At 37.9% G+C, this 19,360-nt stretch overlaps 1 protein-coding gene across 1 annotated transcript in view; it reads right to left on the bottom strand.

Annotated features, from left to right (window-relative positions):
* ctnnbl1 (catenin, beta like 1) overlaps nucleotides 1-19,360 on the bottom strand; it is a 49,510-nt gene that overhangs the window by 14,711 nt on the left and 15,439 nt on the right. The window contains exons 11-13 of the mRNA XM_018675295.2: nucleotides 15,843-16,024; nucleotides 7,629-7,726; nucleotides 5,669-5,749 (exon numbers count right to left, since the gene is read on the bottom strand). Coding sequence (XP_018530811.1) covers nucleotides 5,669-5,749; nucleotides 7,629-7,726; nucleotides 15,843-16,024 — 361 coding nt within the window. The remainder of the gene's footprint in view (nucleotides 1-5,668; nucleotides 5,750-7,628; nucleotides 7,727-15,842; nucleotides 16,025-19,360) is intronic.

Raw genomic sequence — 19,360 nt, 5'->3', positions numbered from 1 at the left:
GAGAGAGAGAGAGAGCATCTATTCTTGGAAGACATTTAAGAAAACGTAGTATATCACATCCAGGTGCACAGTTCCAACTTAACATAGACTTTGTTGAAAAAGTCTATTCTCAGCAAAGTTAAACCAGTCCATTTCTGCTTTACACTCGTGCTATAGCCCAGTACAGGAAAGACACACACACAAAACACAGTGTGCAACTGGGTTCTTAGGTGCTAGGGAAAGTGCACTCTACTGTGCATTTTACAGTATTGAGGTCAGCCTCAGCCATTTTGCTGAGCTTCATCAATCTCCAAGAGCTGTTACCAACAAGCTGAGAGCACAGAGAAGGTTGGGAAGGTAAAGGAATGGAGAAAGAGAGGTGAAAGCAGCTACATTAGTAGAAAAGAAGGAGAGAAGAAATACAAGAAAAAGGGGGAAAGGAAGGCGACGAGGACAAATGAAAAATGAAGGGTGTATGAAAAGATGAAGAAGGGAGATGTGAAGGTGTAACTGAGTGGATAACAAGCAAGAGAGGGAAACAGGGAAGATGCAACAAATAGAAAGAGAGGATATGAAAATTAAGGGGACCACATGGGGAGAGAAAAACAAGACACTTGAGAGTGGAAGGAGGAGATGAGCAATGGATGTCAGGGGGTGAATAAAAGATAGGAAAAGAGTGATGAGAGAAACAGAGGAGAGGAGGGAGGGAGGAAGGGAGTCAAAAATGAGAAATATAGCAGGATGAAAAAAAGCAGCTTTAAGGGAGAGAAGGAGAATCAGAAGGATAGAAAGAGAGGAGAGAAGAGAGACACCAAGGTGGGAGGAAAATAAGCAGCTTATTAAAGGGACTGGGCTGGAGACGCAGAGAAAAAGCAGCAGCAGCTTTTTCTTTGCTATCCTCCTGAGAAATCTGAGGATAATATGTTGCAGAGGAAAAGCATTTTGCTTACCGCCCCTTAAAAACAGGCTTAACTGGGGAAAACCAAAAGGCACGGCAGAGAGAGATAAAACGCTGCTGCTGACGGCAGCTGATTCAGCTGAGGCGCTGGACAGAACTGGGTTGGCGTCTTTATCACCTTATTTAACATAACATGTGACATTTGGTGGAAGCTTTGATTCATACGGACTTAAAATATCATCCGGGTGTTTTCAGCATTAGAGTTGTAGCAGGAATTAAACCACAGCCTTTGCTCAATATATAGAGCTTAATGCGGCACAGAACCTCAACCATGCTGTGGGTAAATACATGTATCAGTAATATGTTGAAGCAAAATTATTTTCCCAACCCACCCAAGTGTTTGAATTTAGATAATCTGATGTTAAATTCAGCTCAGTTTAGGATTGAATAAGACACAAATTCATCAGAGAGTAATTCTTCTTTGCATTAGATGGTGAGGATGTTAAAATTACAGATGTCCACCCAGAAGACTGTTTGATGACCACATGGTCCATATTCAGTAAATGATTGAATCAAATGAAAATGGGTTGCTCAGAACAAATCAGTGTGCAGTCTGCAACCAAGATTAGATTTAATACTTTCACGTACACTTACATGCAAATTTCTCTCATCTACAAAATCACTGAATGGTTGAGCTGATCAGGGATCAGAAGAATACTAAAACAGATCCGTACACCGTCTGTATGATCGTTTGTTTCAAAATTGCTGGGGAGATTTTTTTTTTCCTTTGCTTCAATGACCCTGGGAGAAAAACAGCTGATTTCAGTTTTGAGTGGTTATTACCAGAGACTGCTACATGCTTGCTGCATCCTTGGCTGTGAGGTTGTGAGGCATGACATACAGTACTGTGCAAAAGTTTTAAGAACTAGATGTTTAGATTCTTATCCATTATGAAATACCATTGAAGAGGAGACAGTATAAAAAAAAACAGTCCAAAATTCATTCTGCAGCATCATAATGACCCCAAACATACAGCTAGAGTCAAAAAGAACTATCATCAATGGTAAGATGAACAAGGAGTCCTCCAACAGATGGTCTGATCCCCACAGAAGCCTGATCTCAACATCATGGAGTCAGACTGGGAATACATGAAGAGACAGAAGACAGAGACAGCATAAAAGTTCTTCAAGATGCCTGGGACAACCTACCAGTCAACTACCTTGCAAAAAGTGTACCTAGGAGAATTTATGCTGTTTTAAAGGCAAAGGATGGACACACTAAATACTGATTTCATTAAGATTTTTTCTGTCTTCTGCACTTTGTATGAAGTTAATTGATTCATGGCATTTATTCTGAAACCATCCTTGCTTTACTTAGCGCCTAAAACCTTTGCACAGTACTGCATATTACCTCATCTGCCCATATTCACAAGAGCAGATAAGCAGGCTCTGAATGTGATGCAAAGCACGATGCTTGTCCTCATCAATGCTTCTCATCTCACGCAGACTGTATTCCCCAACCTTGGCCCTATTCTTGTTAGTCACACGCGTAATTCTTTCCACTTTTTTGATTTTTTCGTATTTGTTCAGTCAAATACAATTAACAAAGTAGCTTTGCTTCTTGCTCTTGTGAGGTCACCATCACGTTGTATGTACAGAAGCAGGAGATCATCAAAGTAAGTAGTATTCACCCACTGAGCTCCATTAATGTCTGGGCAAAACAGATATTTGGACCAAAACAGTGCACCAACCAACCAACCTAACCATATCAAGACCATGCTCATGTCTCTTTTATTTGATTTTGTTTCTCTTGTTATCATCGTTACACTCAATCTCCTCTTCATCTCATACACCCATTCATTGTCTGCTTCTTTCTGTATTTCTTTCTTCATGGACAAAAAGCAAAAACAGTTACCTTGAACCAAGTTGAACCATTTAAGACGTGTGTTTCTTTTAAGAAGCTATTTTAAATTGTTAAATGCTTTCAACAGATTGGACATCAAGAATTTAAGTGTTTATTACTTTATCAGACTGTCACTGGTTTGAAGGTCCTGTGCATTGTATCAGAATTATTCTTGGGATGGAAAATGTGTCTAATCTGTCAGTTCTCCTTGAGTCTTATGGGTGGAACAGTCAGTGGAAAAAGTTTTTTAAGATACTATGCTTTTTTCTATAGATCTTTAGTGTATAATGAATAGAATATTGTTGCTTTGCCACAAATGGGTATTTTTATACTTTCTGCCTTACATGTGCCTAGCTCACTGGATGGCTCTGAACTGGAGGAAAGCTAACCATGTGGCTTCAAAGATAGTGGCACACACAGACAAGGTTTCTTATCAACAGGTTATCACAAAGTCATACTCTCCTCATCCCAGCGGAAGAGACGAGAGAGCGACAGAGGAAGACAGGGTGAGAGAAAAAGAGAAAAAAGACAGGGAGGAAAAAATGTCAAACTGTCTGGCCTTTTCTTGACAATCCCACCACGATGTCTGTCTGAGAAATTAATCCTCTGTCATCTTTAGATAGGAATCTCACGCTTATCTGTCTCCACCCACACCTCCCTCCCCCCATCATCCCCTCCATCACTCAAATTCCCCTCTCTTTTCCTTTTATTTTCCTTTTCCTTGCATTTTCCTTTTGAAAAATCCACTCCTATTCTTTTCATTGTACTTCCTGCCCTGATATTCAGTGTCTCGCTCTGCCTTTTTTCCTGTCGTCCTAGGACACTCTTCCTCTCTTTTTCTCTCTGTTGAAGCCATTATCCCCCCTGGCCACACATCTTTTTTCTGTATCCCTACATCAGTCTGTCCAGTCCACAGCTCAACACAGTGACATACACACACAGGCAGACATCTCAATATGGCCCTCACACAGAGCTATCAAGCTTTCCATTCCTCTGTAAACTGTCATATTGTTATCAGCAGGATTGCAATGGTTTTTTTTTGGTCTCTTTCTTCATGGCTTTGGATGTGACACTGTGTGGAACTGCACATCTTATCTACCAAAAAGGGACGACATTCTGATCACACAACCCAACCCTTTATAACAGGGATTGTTGTTGATATCTGAGCATCTATAATGCAATTTGATTTTTTTATCTAGTTGGTGATAAAGAAAACCATGAATGTGTGATGGGATCACACTTTGCAGTTATTTTCTGTTTAAAATTGCTTTCATAATGCAAGTTACCATAACAAGTGAGAGTATTATCACCCCTTTGGAAAGCTCTTTAATTTATTTCAATGACAGACTGCAAGACTGTATGACTCAATACAGGACTAAATATGACTTAAGGGGAACTTTTCTCCAGAGATACAGTAAGGACCAGGACAACTAATGAAAACAATTTTGAAGATTATGATGATGACAGCACTGACCAGTGTCAGCAGACACTGCAGTGTCTGCAGGTAATTATCTGCTGATTATTTTCATAATCAAATTGATTACTTTCTATAAAACTGATGTCAGAATGAAATCCAAAACCAAAAAATACTCAATTTAGCATCATATATACCAAAGAAAAGAATCAATCAATCATTAACCATTTTAGTTTGAAAAAAGACTATATCAACCATCAGAATAAGTGCCAATAATTTTCTGTTGACCAACTAATCAATTAATTGTTGCAGCTCTAAATGATATCACACACCAATACACAACGCTGGTAAATCAAATATATTCAGACTCAATCTCTGTACATTACTTTGTAACATGAATAATGTAATTCTGTTGTTTATGTCTCAGCCAGCACAAGTTTAATAAATGCCTTTTACTGCTGGTAAGCACATGGTTTTCCCAGAAGTGGAATTTCAAACATAATTTCCTCTGTTGCAGTGGTCCATCAGCAGTGATAAATCAGCTGCAGGGGACATTTCTATAAATTTCTCTGAACAGAATTCCCTTAAAATACACATTACAAGAGACTTAACATGCAATTTTCAGCTGGGCCACTTTTCTGCTATTTTACTTGCACAAAACACCTAATAGACCTTTATCAAAAATGATTTGATTAGGCTTTGTACCAAAAAAATATCCATGAATCCATGGTGAATATTGCCCATGGTCTCTGTAGCCACTCTGATACATGCACATCAAAACTAAATTATACTATGTAGTAATGTAGAATGAAAAATTTGCATAGTTTTTTACTATACATTAGTCCTGTTTTTGAGACTGGTCTGGTTTGACTTGGTGGCAAAATCATATTGTTTAAAGGGTGCATGTTAGTTCACAGTAACAACAACAACTGAATAGAAGAAGAAGAACACATTCATATCAAAGGATTATTAAGATTAAAAGCAGCTGTAACATTGTCTGGCACTGATTTATGGATGAACTCAAGAACTCAAGTAGAATTTAAACTCAGTGTTGGAAGACTTTTGGATCATGAATTCATTATTAACACATCATGCCATTATTAATATTAGCATTAATAAAGAAGCAATGATTTTACTCGTCTGGTCTGCACTGTGGCCTGTCAGCCTCATATCAGGTTTGGACAGATTTCTCATGCTACAGTCAGAACAAGATCAAACTGCTCATCAGGCTGAGTTCCTACACTAAAATACCAAAAATGCACTGTTAAACATCACTGCTTCTAGTGACGTTTTCATCTGACAACATCCCTGATGGCACGTAAATACAGCAAAGCTAAAAAGATCAGTGTTTCATGTGAATCAATCCATCCAACGAGCTGGCATAGTATGAAGTCAGTGTGTGGAGACACAGTGCAGAGAGGAGGATAGAGGGGACAGAGGGAGGGAGGGATGGAAGTAAGAGGAGAGATGCTCACATGTTTCTCTCCTTCAATCCTCTTGTCAGCTTGTTGAACAGCCTCCAGGTACTTAAAATGCAACTCCATCAGTCGATCAACCTGGAGAGAGAAAGAAACCGAGGCAGACAGAGAGAAAGTAATGCAAGTGAGATGCAGCAAACAAGAAAATAACGTGAAGAGAAGTATGAGGGGGAGAGAGAGTGCAGAAAGAGGAGACAGATCAGGATGAGATAAATACACAACACCCAGAATAATTTGATAAAAGTGATCAAATAAAACATATGCATCGTCTACTCCCAATATATCATTATGTTTGTGGAACAATATTTCAACCTTGTTCAAATTATGTCTTCATTTACTTCACATTAATCATTTATCGATTCTTTTTATCTCTCCACTTCAGACCTAGTAGACTGGGTTTATGAAGTGTAAAAAATAAGACAAGAAAATAAATTATCTCTAAGATCCTTATTTATAGTCACATAAACATTCCCATAAAATGAACAAATACAGTAAGCGCAGGAAGCGGATGATGGAAATGAGATGGCTTCATAGTGAGAAAACCATTCACGTTTGATTTGCACATCAGGCGGTTTCTACATCAAAAGTCCTGAGCCATGTTAAAATGGCCTTGAACAACACACTGAATATGAAACATTTTTGCATATATGAGGGAAGTTGTGTGAGTGGTGGAAAAAAAATACAAAAAAATAAAAAAATAAAATAAAATACAGACTGATAATCACTGTCTCAAGTTTGGTAACAGAAACATGCAGGTACAGAGTAGTGCAGTCACTAACCCCTGACCAAGTGACCTGAATGAATTCAACCTGCCTTTTAAACTCCTGTCTCCAGCTTTTGGCAAAACTACGACTGACAAAAATGTTTGGATATAGTCATTTTATGATGATCACAATATGACGACATGATAATCTAATCCTGATGAGTGTCTTCTGATGTGTCTTTTGAAGCCCGCCGATACAAAGTGGGTGGCTGTGTTGAGAACGTGCATGAAGAGAATCGGGACTGTACAGCAGCCATACGTGCTGAGTAACACGGAGAGTAACAGCATCATTTGATGATTCAGTTTTCCTGCATCATTCTCATTTTATTTACTATGTTTGTTTTATCATTATAGTCAATGGACACAATGTCATGGAAATGATAAGCATCCTGATCAAATAAAATAATAGTGTTTATAGCAATTAAAAGCAAATAACACCCATTTTTAAGATACCTGGTATTAAATATTGAAACTCAAATAATCAAAGCTGCTGAAAGCTTTGTTTCCATATCAAAATAGCTAATGAGAATTGTTAATGTATTAATGGGCAGAATGAGAAAAAAAAACATTAGGCAAAAATTTAAGAATACAGTGTCTTGCTTAATTTGTGAAAGCATTATTGTGTGTGAAAAAAAATATTGCAAACTGCTCCATTTAAATCAAAGGGTCATGCATGAAAAACATGTCAGGTTCAACGAAGTACAATTTTCATTTAATTAATCTTCCATTTTCTTAATTGATTAATTGTTAAGTCTATGAAACAGCTAATGTTTTGATGTCCCAAAACCTAAAAATGCTTAATTTACTGTCACATATGATAAAATATGGATTTTTCCACCTGAGCTGTGCCCGCTTCAAACCAAGTAAAGAAAGCACAGAGGAAAAACTTAAACACAGAAATCTCTTATGTGAGAAAATCAAAACTGCTCTAACTTTGGCAGAAAATAAGTGTATTCATGTAGGACCCCATTGCCCATAGAAGGTGAAAATATCTTCTCAAATCGGTAGGGACCTCTGATTCAGAGAACTGTGGATACTTTGCAATCAAAGCTTATTGATTTCAGACACACAAATACCACAGTTCAGGCATCCTGACAATACAATCTAGTGGCAATCAAAAACAGGAGTTATAAAGAAAAAGAAAGGAGGAGCACAAGGACAAAAGAGGAAAGTAGGAAGATAAAGAAAACTGACCTTCTCACAGTCATTCTCTGTAAACTTGTTGAGGAGTCTGCTTCTCTGTTGGGACTTGAGATTTCTCAGCATGGAGGCGATGATGGAGCACACATGTTCTAAAGAAAGCAAAATGAGAAGTAAATCTAAAGCATGCTCCTTTGTATCACCAAGACAGCATCTCAAACATTCTCCCAGTTTAGTTTTATCAAATGTTAATTCAGATGCGATCTTTATGCACATATTTTATTACTTTACAGAATAAATCATCCAACTGCCTTTCTTCAGTAACTCTCTTAGAAATACACAAACAGTATGTAAACCTCCTACATGATAACAATTCATCAAACAGCTCACTGTGTTTTACAGTAAACAGGTGCACATGCTTTAACTATCATATGAGCTACTGTTATGCTCTTCAGTTAAAACAAACTGATCACTGCAAAGCTCATTCACACCCACATCCACAGCCCTAGGAAAGAACAAATCGATTAGCACTTGATAATTTGCAATTACAGCAAGCAAGCCAGCTAAGCATGGATACTCTTACAGAGAGTGCACAGAACAAGAGAACATGTTAATGAAATTTAGAAATCAATTTTCTTCTTAGGGCATGCTGGAACATGTGTTTTGGCTGTAGCTGAATTACATTTCTCAGGGTGATAAAATTTGTCTGTGGCAGCTCTGGGGCCATTTAGAGGTTGGGGTTGGGGGGTGGGGTGGGGTCTAAAACATGTTGATTGACTGAATTAACTACAAAAACCAGTTAGTCCCATTTAGTGGCCCTGTCAACCAATTTATGTAAGATGTGGTGTCTCATTCATGGATCTTCTTACTCACAGGCTGCACCCGCAGGTGACAAACATAGTATAATATTTCTCTATGATACTGAATGAACAATACACTGTACACACAGAATATGACATTGTAAAAGCTCTGGATATACAGAGTGGAGAAAAAAATGTAATTTGACTTTATCAACAAGAGGTCAATATTCTCTCTCAACGAGGCTTTGCAGTTGCTAAGCAACAAGAGTACAGGAATCAATCCCATTTCTGCTTTTTAAAAGGGGTCGTGTTTGCTGTCAGCTCCCTTTGTGCAATCCCCTACGACCCACAGCATTCTTACCCACAAGACTTGAACGCTGAGAAAACGAAAGGCTGTAACACACATACCCATGTCAAATCTTTCAGGCTACACAGATATCCATCTACATTATCAATATAGTTTGTAGCCCATAAGGCAGGAAAATATACTGAAACTTAATACAAAAAGAAATGTAAGCATGTTCTTTTAGAAAGAGATATTTTGAAAATATTTCCTATCAACTTTGAAATTTCTGATAATTACTGTAAAATCTGTGAGCCTTAAGCCTTGAAAGAGTTGCTGATTTGAAACACTTCTGCTCTCTTCTGTTTACCCCTCTATTAAACTGAATCCCTCAGTTATTATTAATGATGTGATTTAAGTCCTTGAAAATGTGGTTTTAAATCTCTATAACATTAAAGATTCATAGCTATTATATAATTAGCAACAATTAAAGTTTGGAAAACAACATCCTAAGTTATTATTTATACAGAGGTTATAGGCTTTTTAACAACTTTTCCGAACCACCCTCAGTTGTACCTTTTGGTGAGTACTAATTACCAAATGTTAGCATGTATGCTAACACACTAAAATAAGGAGAGCATGGTAAACATTGCTTGTTAGCATTGTCACTGTGAGCATGCTGACATAAGCATTTAGCTCAAAGAACTCTTCTGTCTAAGTATAGCTTGACAGGGCTGCTGGCATGGCATGGGTGACAGGTGAAATTTAGTTTTTTTTTTTAGAGGCTTAGTTCACCTTTTCCAATTAATAGGTAAATTAGTGAATATATGGCTAAATAATTAGATTTAGATTAAGGTAGAAGATGTGTTTTCAGATGTAAATTAAGCTTTAATTAAGGAATCTAATTCATAGAGTGAAAATCTAATCAAAGGTATTACATGTAGTCCAAGCTGTGTGCTCTGGTTGTACACCAGTTAGGCTTAGATGAAGGTTCTTTTATTTTCATGTAGACGACCATATATGCTGTACACAATGACAAGGAAGCTAAGTGCCATTTCCGAAAGGACACTACTTTATCAACTTGATCCGAGTGGTAATTGATGTCGCCACCTCCACGCCCTGCCGAAGAGGCTATTGATCGCGGGCTGTGGAATGTTCTCTCCAAAGAGTTTAAAACTAAACAGCGACTGCTCCATGGAGATTTGTGAAGGGGTGAAGGCAGGATTACATTGTGGGAACAAGATGGAGGGCAAGGCTGAATAAAACGGCTTCCTCATTTGTCTTCACAAAGGTGTCCAATCAATAGTTAATTTACATGCTTTGCTTTACACTTCATTATCAAGTATAAAAACAAGGGACAAATAAGAAAACAAAGACAGAGCCATGACAAGACAGTAATAATCAAATGCATAATAAAGATTTTACATTTAAAATGTTACTGTCATGTCACTGTTGGACATGACAACAGGCCTCCCTAGGAGCCAGTTTACCAGTGTACCATGGTTTAAACAGCTACAACTTGGTATGGACTTTACAACAGCTATGGACTTTGTATAGACCTCTGTGGAGTTTCTTCTACAACAAGTAGTTAACAGTTAAACAGCTTCAATTTGCTACATTTAGCACAACAAGTTTCAGAGGTGGTTCTCTGTTGGGAGAGTTGGATCTCCAGAGGTGGTGGAAACAAAAGTAGGTACAGGGACTTTTAATTCCAGTTTAGTTAAGACTAGTTTAACAGAGCCATTCAGGCAGGAAGAAACAACACCAGGGACACAGAAACTAGATTACTGTGATCAAAATGTAAGAAGAGATCCTGAGCTCCTGTAAAGGCTCGTGGAAAAGTTCCTTTGGAGACAAGGGACCACAGAGAATGTCTCCAAATACACTAGTATGGCTGCTTTTATCCCTTCTGTACAAGACAGTCTGTGATGACAGAGGGAGCATTATTCACACATTCCTTTAGGTCTTTTATACAAAAAAAGATGTTGCAGCTTTTATTAAAATTTCTCATGAAACGTACAGCATATTGCAATTTTGTTCCACTGTGAGATATGTCCCACTTCAAAAAACCTGCCATACATTCCAAATGGCTGATATGAAAAGATTTGAGTTATTCACATTTCTCCTACTACTAAGTGATAAATTCCCTCAAAATGTTGAGTACGTCCTTTCCTCGACAGAATATTAAGTGTTTCGAAACCTTTCATATACATCTAAATATACCACAGCACATTTCTTTCAAGTATGACTTTACAGACATGGAATATGATCAATCCCCACCAGAGGAAAGACCAAACGTGAAGAAGATGTTAATTAGATGTGTCTTTACACAGGGATCTAACAGCAAATCTCTCCCTCTGAAAACACTAATAATAGGATTACACAGCATGACTCTGACAAAACAGATTATAATCAAACTTGTATCATCTAAAATGTTACTAATCTCAATCTGTGCCAAAGGCGCTTGGTGCTGAGATGATGATTAAATGAGAGTTCTATTTGATTCTCTGCTTTTGACTGAAATATATGATGAAAGTTTCATCATTAAATCCAGATAACCAAGTTTCTCTATTACAGGCACTTATCTAGTCTCATATATTCTATGAAGTCATGCCTTTTAAATCTCCATTTGTTAATATCAGAGAAGAGATACTGGCGATAAAGTAATGGGCTGATAAAATTCAAAGTTTTATCTTTGTCATGAAACTTCCATAATTTGCGGGATAAAATGTTTTAATAAAAGCATGCCTATCTCTATCAAATGGCCTTTTCCATCTTTCCCCCCTCACTGCGTACATCTAACTGCCTCGTGCTAGCATTAAAAGTCAGATGATTCTGAATGTTGAAACTAGAATTTTAACTAAATCCAAAAAAACTTAACCACCATCTTTGGCTTCCCTTCACTGGCTTCTTATCCATGTCAGGTCAGACTTAAAGGCACTTCTAATGACATACAAAATTATAAATGGGCGGGCCCCCACATACCCTCTCTTTAAGCCTCATACTTCATCACATGCTCTTCACTCTTCAGAAAATCAGCAAGCTGCAGGGTCTTTTCCTATTATGCCTCCCTTCCTCTGGAACAACCTCCCTGCTGACATCAGACTGTCTGATACCACTGAGTCATTTAAATCCAAACTAACTAACTTACAATTAGTGGCTCATTCTTTGGTTACTTCCGGCCTGGTACCTGCTGATCTCAGTCTCAGTCAATCCATTTAACCTAGGACGTGTAGTAAAGTCCATGGTGTCCTACTGACACTAACCCTCTGTTTATTCCCTGAAGCACATGAGTGTCCAGGCTGTGTGCCTTTCTCTCGTTCTCCCTCTCTCTGTTTCACCCTATCTTCTCCAGCCTGTCCTCTCTTTTTACTCAGGCTCTCTGTGCTGGGCCACAGCCTGTCCTGGGACCTCTCCTCCCCTTCTGGCTGTCGGTGCCACATTCCTGATCTTTTGGATCTGGATTTTTCTCTCTCCCTCTGTGTGTTTGTTTCCTTCTCCTAGAAGTGTAAATGATGTGTTTGGTTTTGCTCTTGTATGTTTGTGTAGTCTCTCCTCTTTCCAGGTCTCCATAGTGGAGAGAAGGTGTATGGCTAAGGTTCTCTCTGTTGGCAGCACCTGAAGTTGCCTGATTACCTCCCAGATCATATTCATTAATGTTTACAGTCTTTCTGATTGTCCATACTGCAAATGTGATTTGTGCTATCTAAATAAAAACTGACTTGAACTGCAGAGTCACACAATGAATGCTTTTCTTTTCCCACTCGCATGCCTCACTCATTATCTATTTTAGTTTATTCATTAGAAAATAAAGGTCATGATAAGGGCATTCTCAGCACTCGAAGGTGTTTGTGTAGCATTCAAAATGTATCAACTACAAAGGCTTCTGTTCCCTCCCTCAGCCTCTCCCTCGTGCACTCTCTTGATCCGAAACAAACACCCACGTGCACACGAGCACACAAAGAAACACTTTTCCAAGTTGGAGCTGGAGACAGAGCTATGACTACTGTGCCTCGCCATGTAAATGAGTTGTTTACTTCTGTTCCCTCTCACACTCGCTCGCATCATTAGCCACCTAAATATAACAACCGGCTGCTACCAATTTCCATCATACAATCTCATTTCACCGGTAATGACAGAGTACATACACCAATAAACTGAGACCCTAAAAACAAGGTGAATGGCAGTGGCGTGACAAGAATATTCATGAGCAGAGAAATGTAATTTGTTGTTTGGATTTTTTTTTTCCCTTTTTGTTTCCGCTTTTTTCCTATCTACTCACAACGTCTCTATTAATTATGTTGTTCTGTATGCTAATACGGCCTGGCAATCCCTGGTCATTTGGACTGTTTCAATTTCAGAAAGGATTTTACGGGGATCAATCTTTGCACCGAGGTTTATAATAGAGAGAGCTACAGAATGAATGTGTGAGAGAGAGAGGACTAAGGACAGGAGGACAGAGAGGCCCCTACCTCCTAATTACTTTTGTTTGAAGCAGCTGATAATTAATTAATCTACTGTGTTATTGTGTTATTCTGGAGAACCACTTTATTCACTGCATTTTCAATTAGCAGGCTTACTGAGAAGGAGGGTTCATTCAATATGCCTTATATTATGACAGGCATCTCATTATGCCTATAGCTGTTCAACAATCAATGGAGGCATGAAGAACCTATACAGGCTGAAACTCTCATCACACTGTTGACCTGATCACAGTTTTTGTGGTTGCTTTCAATTTTTTCTCTTTTGATTATGTTACATAGTACAGGTATATCACTTGTGGGTTTATAGGAGTGTGTGTGCTCATGCATTTTTGTGTTATTATAAATACATGTGTATTTATATGAATATCATCTCCTCCTCTGACAAATTATGGCAGCTAATGTATCTGGATTACCTGGCTGTAATCAGTACATAATAATGTAGCACGATGTTGTCTTGTTCAGTACAGTGTATTTTCATTAACTTGTTTCAGTTCTTTGCTGTTTTGTATTTTTATGTTTTTGTTCTGCATATGAATTTGTGCCTGACAATGCAGCAAATTATATTTCCTTCTTATCATACCTCTTCATGCACACATTATTTATGCTGAGATTCTGAAATTCTGAAGTAAAGGTTCAATAAATCAAACTTATCATTTTGATAATGGTAGTTTACATAGTTGTTTTAGAAGCTTACACCTGGGGGCTCACTCTGAACAAGACACTAAAATATTCAGTTAACAAACAGAGGTATTAACGCAAGAGGCTGGCATCATACTGATTTTCCCCTCTCCACAAAAATACTCATTCATCACCCAGAAATCCAGATCACACTTGCCAAACTTCACAGGGAGAGAGAGCCTTCGGGGTGGGTTTCCTCACCTTTTTTAAAGCATGATTTTTAAGCGTGTGGAGCCCCTGGCAATGTGGGGGGTTTAACTGTTACGACAGGTTATCTTCCCTACTGTTCCTCCTGCGGCTCCAGGAGGTCAAAGGTTAATTCATCCAGTCCCTGGCTGAGACGGGATGAAGACAATTTGTTCTCCTCTGCCCCACGGGATATATCAAACTTAATTAATACAGACAGAGAGAGAGGAGGGGTTTCACAATTTTGGACATAGCTGATCAAACAAAGAGCAAAAAGATGGACAAGGTTTGTACCTCTTTTTCTTTCAGTCTCTTCTCTATTTTATTCTCTCACCCTGTTTCACACGGACATCCTATCTTTCTCTCTCTGGTTCTTGTTTGCACTTCCTATCTCTCACTCTGAGACAAGAGAGGTTTGAGAGCACAGGCAGGAAAATCAATCAAGATTGGATTGATAGAGTAAACTGACAGGCCGAAGAGGCAGCAAACCGTGATACATGAGCAGATTAGGATTGAGGGTGTCTGCAGGAAACGGGTGTGACTACACAGTGCGGAAAACTAGCAGCAGGAGAAGAGAACAGATGTCCCCATCGTGATTAGTATAATAACTTAAATTAGTACAGTCAGCAATGTATAGATTTTTTACCTGACAAATAACAATAAGAGAGTTGAAGGCCATTACCAGACATTTAAAGAAACCCAAAAATTATCAATCATAATGTTCCCCATCAACAATTCAGGTAATATTAAATTCAAATTATTAAGCTTCAATAAGATTTTACAAGAAATCTTTAAATTAATGCCAATTGGGTTTGAGTAACATAAAAGTAAAATTTGAAAATAGTTAAAACAAGTCAACGAAGTCATGCAAAATATCTTACATGAAATTACCATTAATGCAAACCTGTGGCCTTCAATGTGTCCTGTTGTGATTCAGTCAAAATGAAATAAAATTAATCTAGATTACATGCATGTCTAATTTTCTTGTGAATCCCTTGTTCTTAGTCAGACAATCTGAATCCAGCTACTGCATGGCAGGCTCTGCTACTACCAGTAATAACTACAATATAGAGATATAGTAGTTTCACCGGTGTAAATACACTGAACAGCTATTGCAGAAAAGATACCAACCATAAATATTTTCAAAATTGGAGTTTCACTGTACAAACATGTCAGGGATTACAACTATAAATAGGTTAAATATTTAATCTCAAAAATCAAGTGTAAGATCCAAATACAGAATGCAGGAAACTGGAAGTGATTTTGGAGATTTAGATTTAAGCGTGCAACATAACACAGATTTAAGTATGCATTTATGTAAAACAATACCAAAAGAAAAGGCAACTAAAGCCCTGAAGCTTGACTGGACTATATCAACTAGTTTTGGTCCCGAACATGAAGTCCCTGTAGCAGGATTTCACAATTCTCAGTAAAAGAAAAAGAAAACATGACAATAGCTCTCCAGGATGTGTAACTTCTCTCATATTTCAACTACTTCCAGTGCTTGACCTATTCTGCAATCCAGATTTTCCAGGACACTAAGGAACTCTGGAAATAAACTTGATTTCTATATCACTTTCTCACTGTATCTGTGAGAATTCATTGATCTCTAATGTGTCTTTATCACACAGAAAAACCTTTTACCTCAGTGGTTTAGTTTCCATTGGTTCGTTTATTTTCGCTGATTAGAAAACAGTGCAATGCTGCTCTCATAGCAGCTTTCACTGCTCAGCCCAATGAGTCACACCACTTTAACAGGTCAAATCAGGGACACTTGCAGCTGACTGCAGCCTTTGTGAAGAAATCTGCTGTTTCCTTGTTGTTATTAGTGACTGACCTTCATGCTCCTTCTCAGAGGTGCCAGTTTTCTTCATCTTCTTGGGGGTTTTCATGAAAAGTGGAAAGATGGTTCGCAGGCCCAGGATGTCCACAAACTTATGGCAGTTATCTGCTCCCTCTGGTCCAATCATCCCATGGTCCAGAACCTTAAGAGCGCTGGTTCGAGACATTTTCTTTTCTCTGCAGCAAAGGAAAAAAAGGAAATGGTGCTGAAGCCAGAGGTACTTATTGTTGTTCCAATAAATATAAAAAACATGCACATTTTAAATGAAGTGCCATGAGAAGGTAGGACCACAAAAACTTTTTTTGAGTGAAGTGGCAGTAACACAATGCTAACTAACAAATTGATTTTAAAAAAAAGGGCCCTGGAGTTTGACAATTTAGATCTCAAAACAGTGAAACATAATATCAAGTAGCTTGTCATATTCACCAATTTCTCATTATAAGAATTCTCCCTTAGGTACACACAAACTTGTCTAAAAGATATTTAACTTATCCTTATCACATACCTTCCTAGTTTCCTGAAGTTCAACAACACTTTTCCTTTCTTATGTAACAATTTTATTTAATTTTTGTGTTATGGCAACTTATAAAGTTCAGTAGTTGTTAGAAAAAACTTTTGCTCCAGCAGCTACCTCTGCAGGTCTCAGTCAGGAGGTTAATATTAGAATATTATTTTGTCTAGTATCTACATGACTACATCTCCTGTCATGGACTGTTTTGATTAAGCAAGATGTTTTTAGCATCTAGCTTTAAGTAAAACCATTCACTCTTTTTTTTTCCTGTTACAGTACAGGAAAGAAGCTGTTTAATGGTGTTGATTATCCCAGTGATCAAATCTCACAAACATGGACCTATTCATGAACAGGCAACATTTATCACATTGAAAACAGTGATTTATGACATATTTACAGAGAAAAGTGAGTGAAGTTTAGGATAAGACTAAATGAGTTCTGTGAGATCCAACTCACTAAAAATTAAATTCTGTAAATTGCCTACAATTTCTCTCTACTCACAAAATGTAGTTGAACTGTCAACCAGGTTACTGCACATGAGAACTCAAAATGAATCCAATAAATGTTAAAAATACATTTGTTAATTTGTCTAAAGCAGCCAAAGGCAAAGAAAATCCCCCAAAGTGTCTCTTACCAGCAGCTTACACTTGAGCTTTGATGAAATCAGAGTGCAGCATTTACTCAACTACAATAAATGTTGTTCTAATTATAAGCCACATGATATTTCTAAATAAAGTCATGGAGAGTATAAAATATTCAAGTTTAAGTTAGAAAAAAATGAGTACCACAATAAACCTGAAAAGGTGTGTTTTGTCAAACAAATAAATTGCAGTATAAATATTCATCTCTTTTTCATCATCAAAAAATGACATGACGAGAGGGACTAACTATTTCTTCTTTTAGGTTTCCTGCAATCTCCCCCTGCCCCTGGATCCCACCCCACACCTCCTCTTAAGAAATGTAGCCGTCTGTCATGGTGTCACTTCCTCCATTCCCACCAATGACAGATGTCTGTGTTTATCTCAGAAGAGGGACACATATTTCAGGCAGTTGAGTCTGGTTCTCCAGACAGACACATTACATATGATGGACGGCGGGAGAGGCCGGAGGGGGAGCTGTACTCAGTGTACTTTCCAAAGGGAAACTAGGCAGTTCAGTTGGTAGACAGCTGACTTTAACTCAGCATCCTGGTGTCGTGAACTATGCTGTTGTCAACTCCAAGATGGATTGTGGGTCGATGTTTGTGGGTGCTACAATGACAGCAGCGGGTTTTTGATTAGACTCAGATTTCAGATAAGACTGAATCGCTCAGAGACCGGCCCTGGTCTGGCTGAGATGTCTATAACCTGTGTACGGCCCAAACATTGACCAAAACACTCAGGGTAGGGGAGCTGTGCATTACAAAATATTCAGGATACTTGGAAAAATGTGAAATCATTAGATTCTTTAGTATATTACATTAAATCTACTGGTGTTATACTCACTTTGAACTATGGTTCTTATACGTGTGTGTGAAAATGGCTGTGGTACATCAGTTTCAGGTCTGACTAACATTTAGCTGTACCATGAATCCATCAAGACACCAGATGTGAAATCTGTATGTAGCACAAAGCTGATGAGGCCTGGTAAGAATTGAAATGGGGTTTTTGATGGAAAACCAATAAATGTGTCTTGGTGAGAGAAAAAGATTTTTTTGTTTTGTTTTGTTCTGTACTCTGTTGCTCTCTGTTTTTGTTATTTTGTAGCTGCACTGAGTCTTGATTGGAAAGCCAGAGCTGATCTCTCCTCAAAATTATAATGAAACTGCTCAAACTGCTGGAAGTTTGATAATTTAATATGATTTTAACAGATTTACAACATGGGCTGCTGCTCTAACACCACTACTGCCTTTTGGAGAGGTTCTCATTACAAGGTTTATTCTATTCTCTTATTCTATTGTGTTTTATACATTTTACATGTTATTTCACTCCTAACACTAAGCTTTCTTTCCTCTCTCTTTCTTTCTGAATTTGAATGTGTTGAAATTACCTGCCAGTCTTAATTTTAAGACTCCTAAGTTTTTGGTCCAAAAGTAATTTGCAATGTATTTTTACTACTAAATGTAACTGCTACATCTGATAAAAGAAGTGCAGAGGACTCCTGCTCACAGATGTAGGTAATGCATCTCAAAGCACCAGTATTTAGTAAAAATAGAGTAATAATAACCCTATATGAAACTAGATTTTGATAATGGTCATTTAATATGGATTCAATCAGATCACCAACAAATCAAACCAATGATGACGTCAGCCTTGGCCAACAGTAAGAATTATTCATCACACCAAATACAATTCTTTGACAGTTCATTAAGTACACATTAAATAATCACTAACTGAAATGTGTCAACCATCAAGTGTTGCAGTGATGGTATCAACAAGTTAAATCGAACACAGTTGATAGGGTCAGTGTTTAACACACAAGTATAGATCCACCTGTATTTACCAATCTACAGGTAAGTGTTGTGTCAGATAAGACTCGTGTACTGTACCCTGTGTACTCACAGTATGAAGCAGAATGAAAATGGTGAATAAATTGACATGAATTCACAGTTAGCTTCTCTGTAAAGACTTTAACAACTTTCCCAAAGTCATATCTTGGTCAGCTCTTTCTCCCTGCTATTTTCTGACTTTTTTTCTCTCCATTTCCCTGGTGGATGATTTAACACAAAAGAGTTTTTGCATTGCAATAATGAGATATTGATCCAAGCCCTAAATCTACTTGTCCAGTGATGTGATTATCAGTGCAGAGGTGCAGAAGCTGTGGAGGTTTCATAAATGCGTGTAATGTGTCTTTATGAGTCTTTAAGGTCACATCTCTGCCTTGCTGCACTCCACCAACTGTTGATTGATTGGACTGGTGGTCTCATCAGGCAACAGAGCAGACACACGTGCTGTTTTGTGCAATGCTACACCCGGTTGTGTTATGAGTGTTTAAATTTTCACAGTTCAGAAAGCACAGGGGA

Source organism: Lates calcarifer, linkage group LG6 (assembly GCF_001640805.2).
Source record: "Lates calcarifer isolate ASB-BC8 linkage group LG6, TLL_Latcal_v3, whole genome shotgun sequence".
In the NCBI taxonomy this organism is placed as follows: Eukaryota; Metazoa; Chordata; class Actinopteri; family Centropomidae; genus Lates; species Lates calcarifer.
Note: the sequence above shows the minus strand (reverse complement) of the source record. Positions and strands in the feature narration are given on the sequence as shown.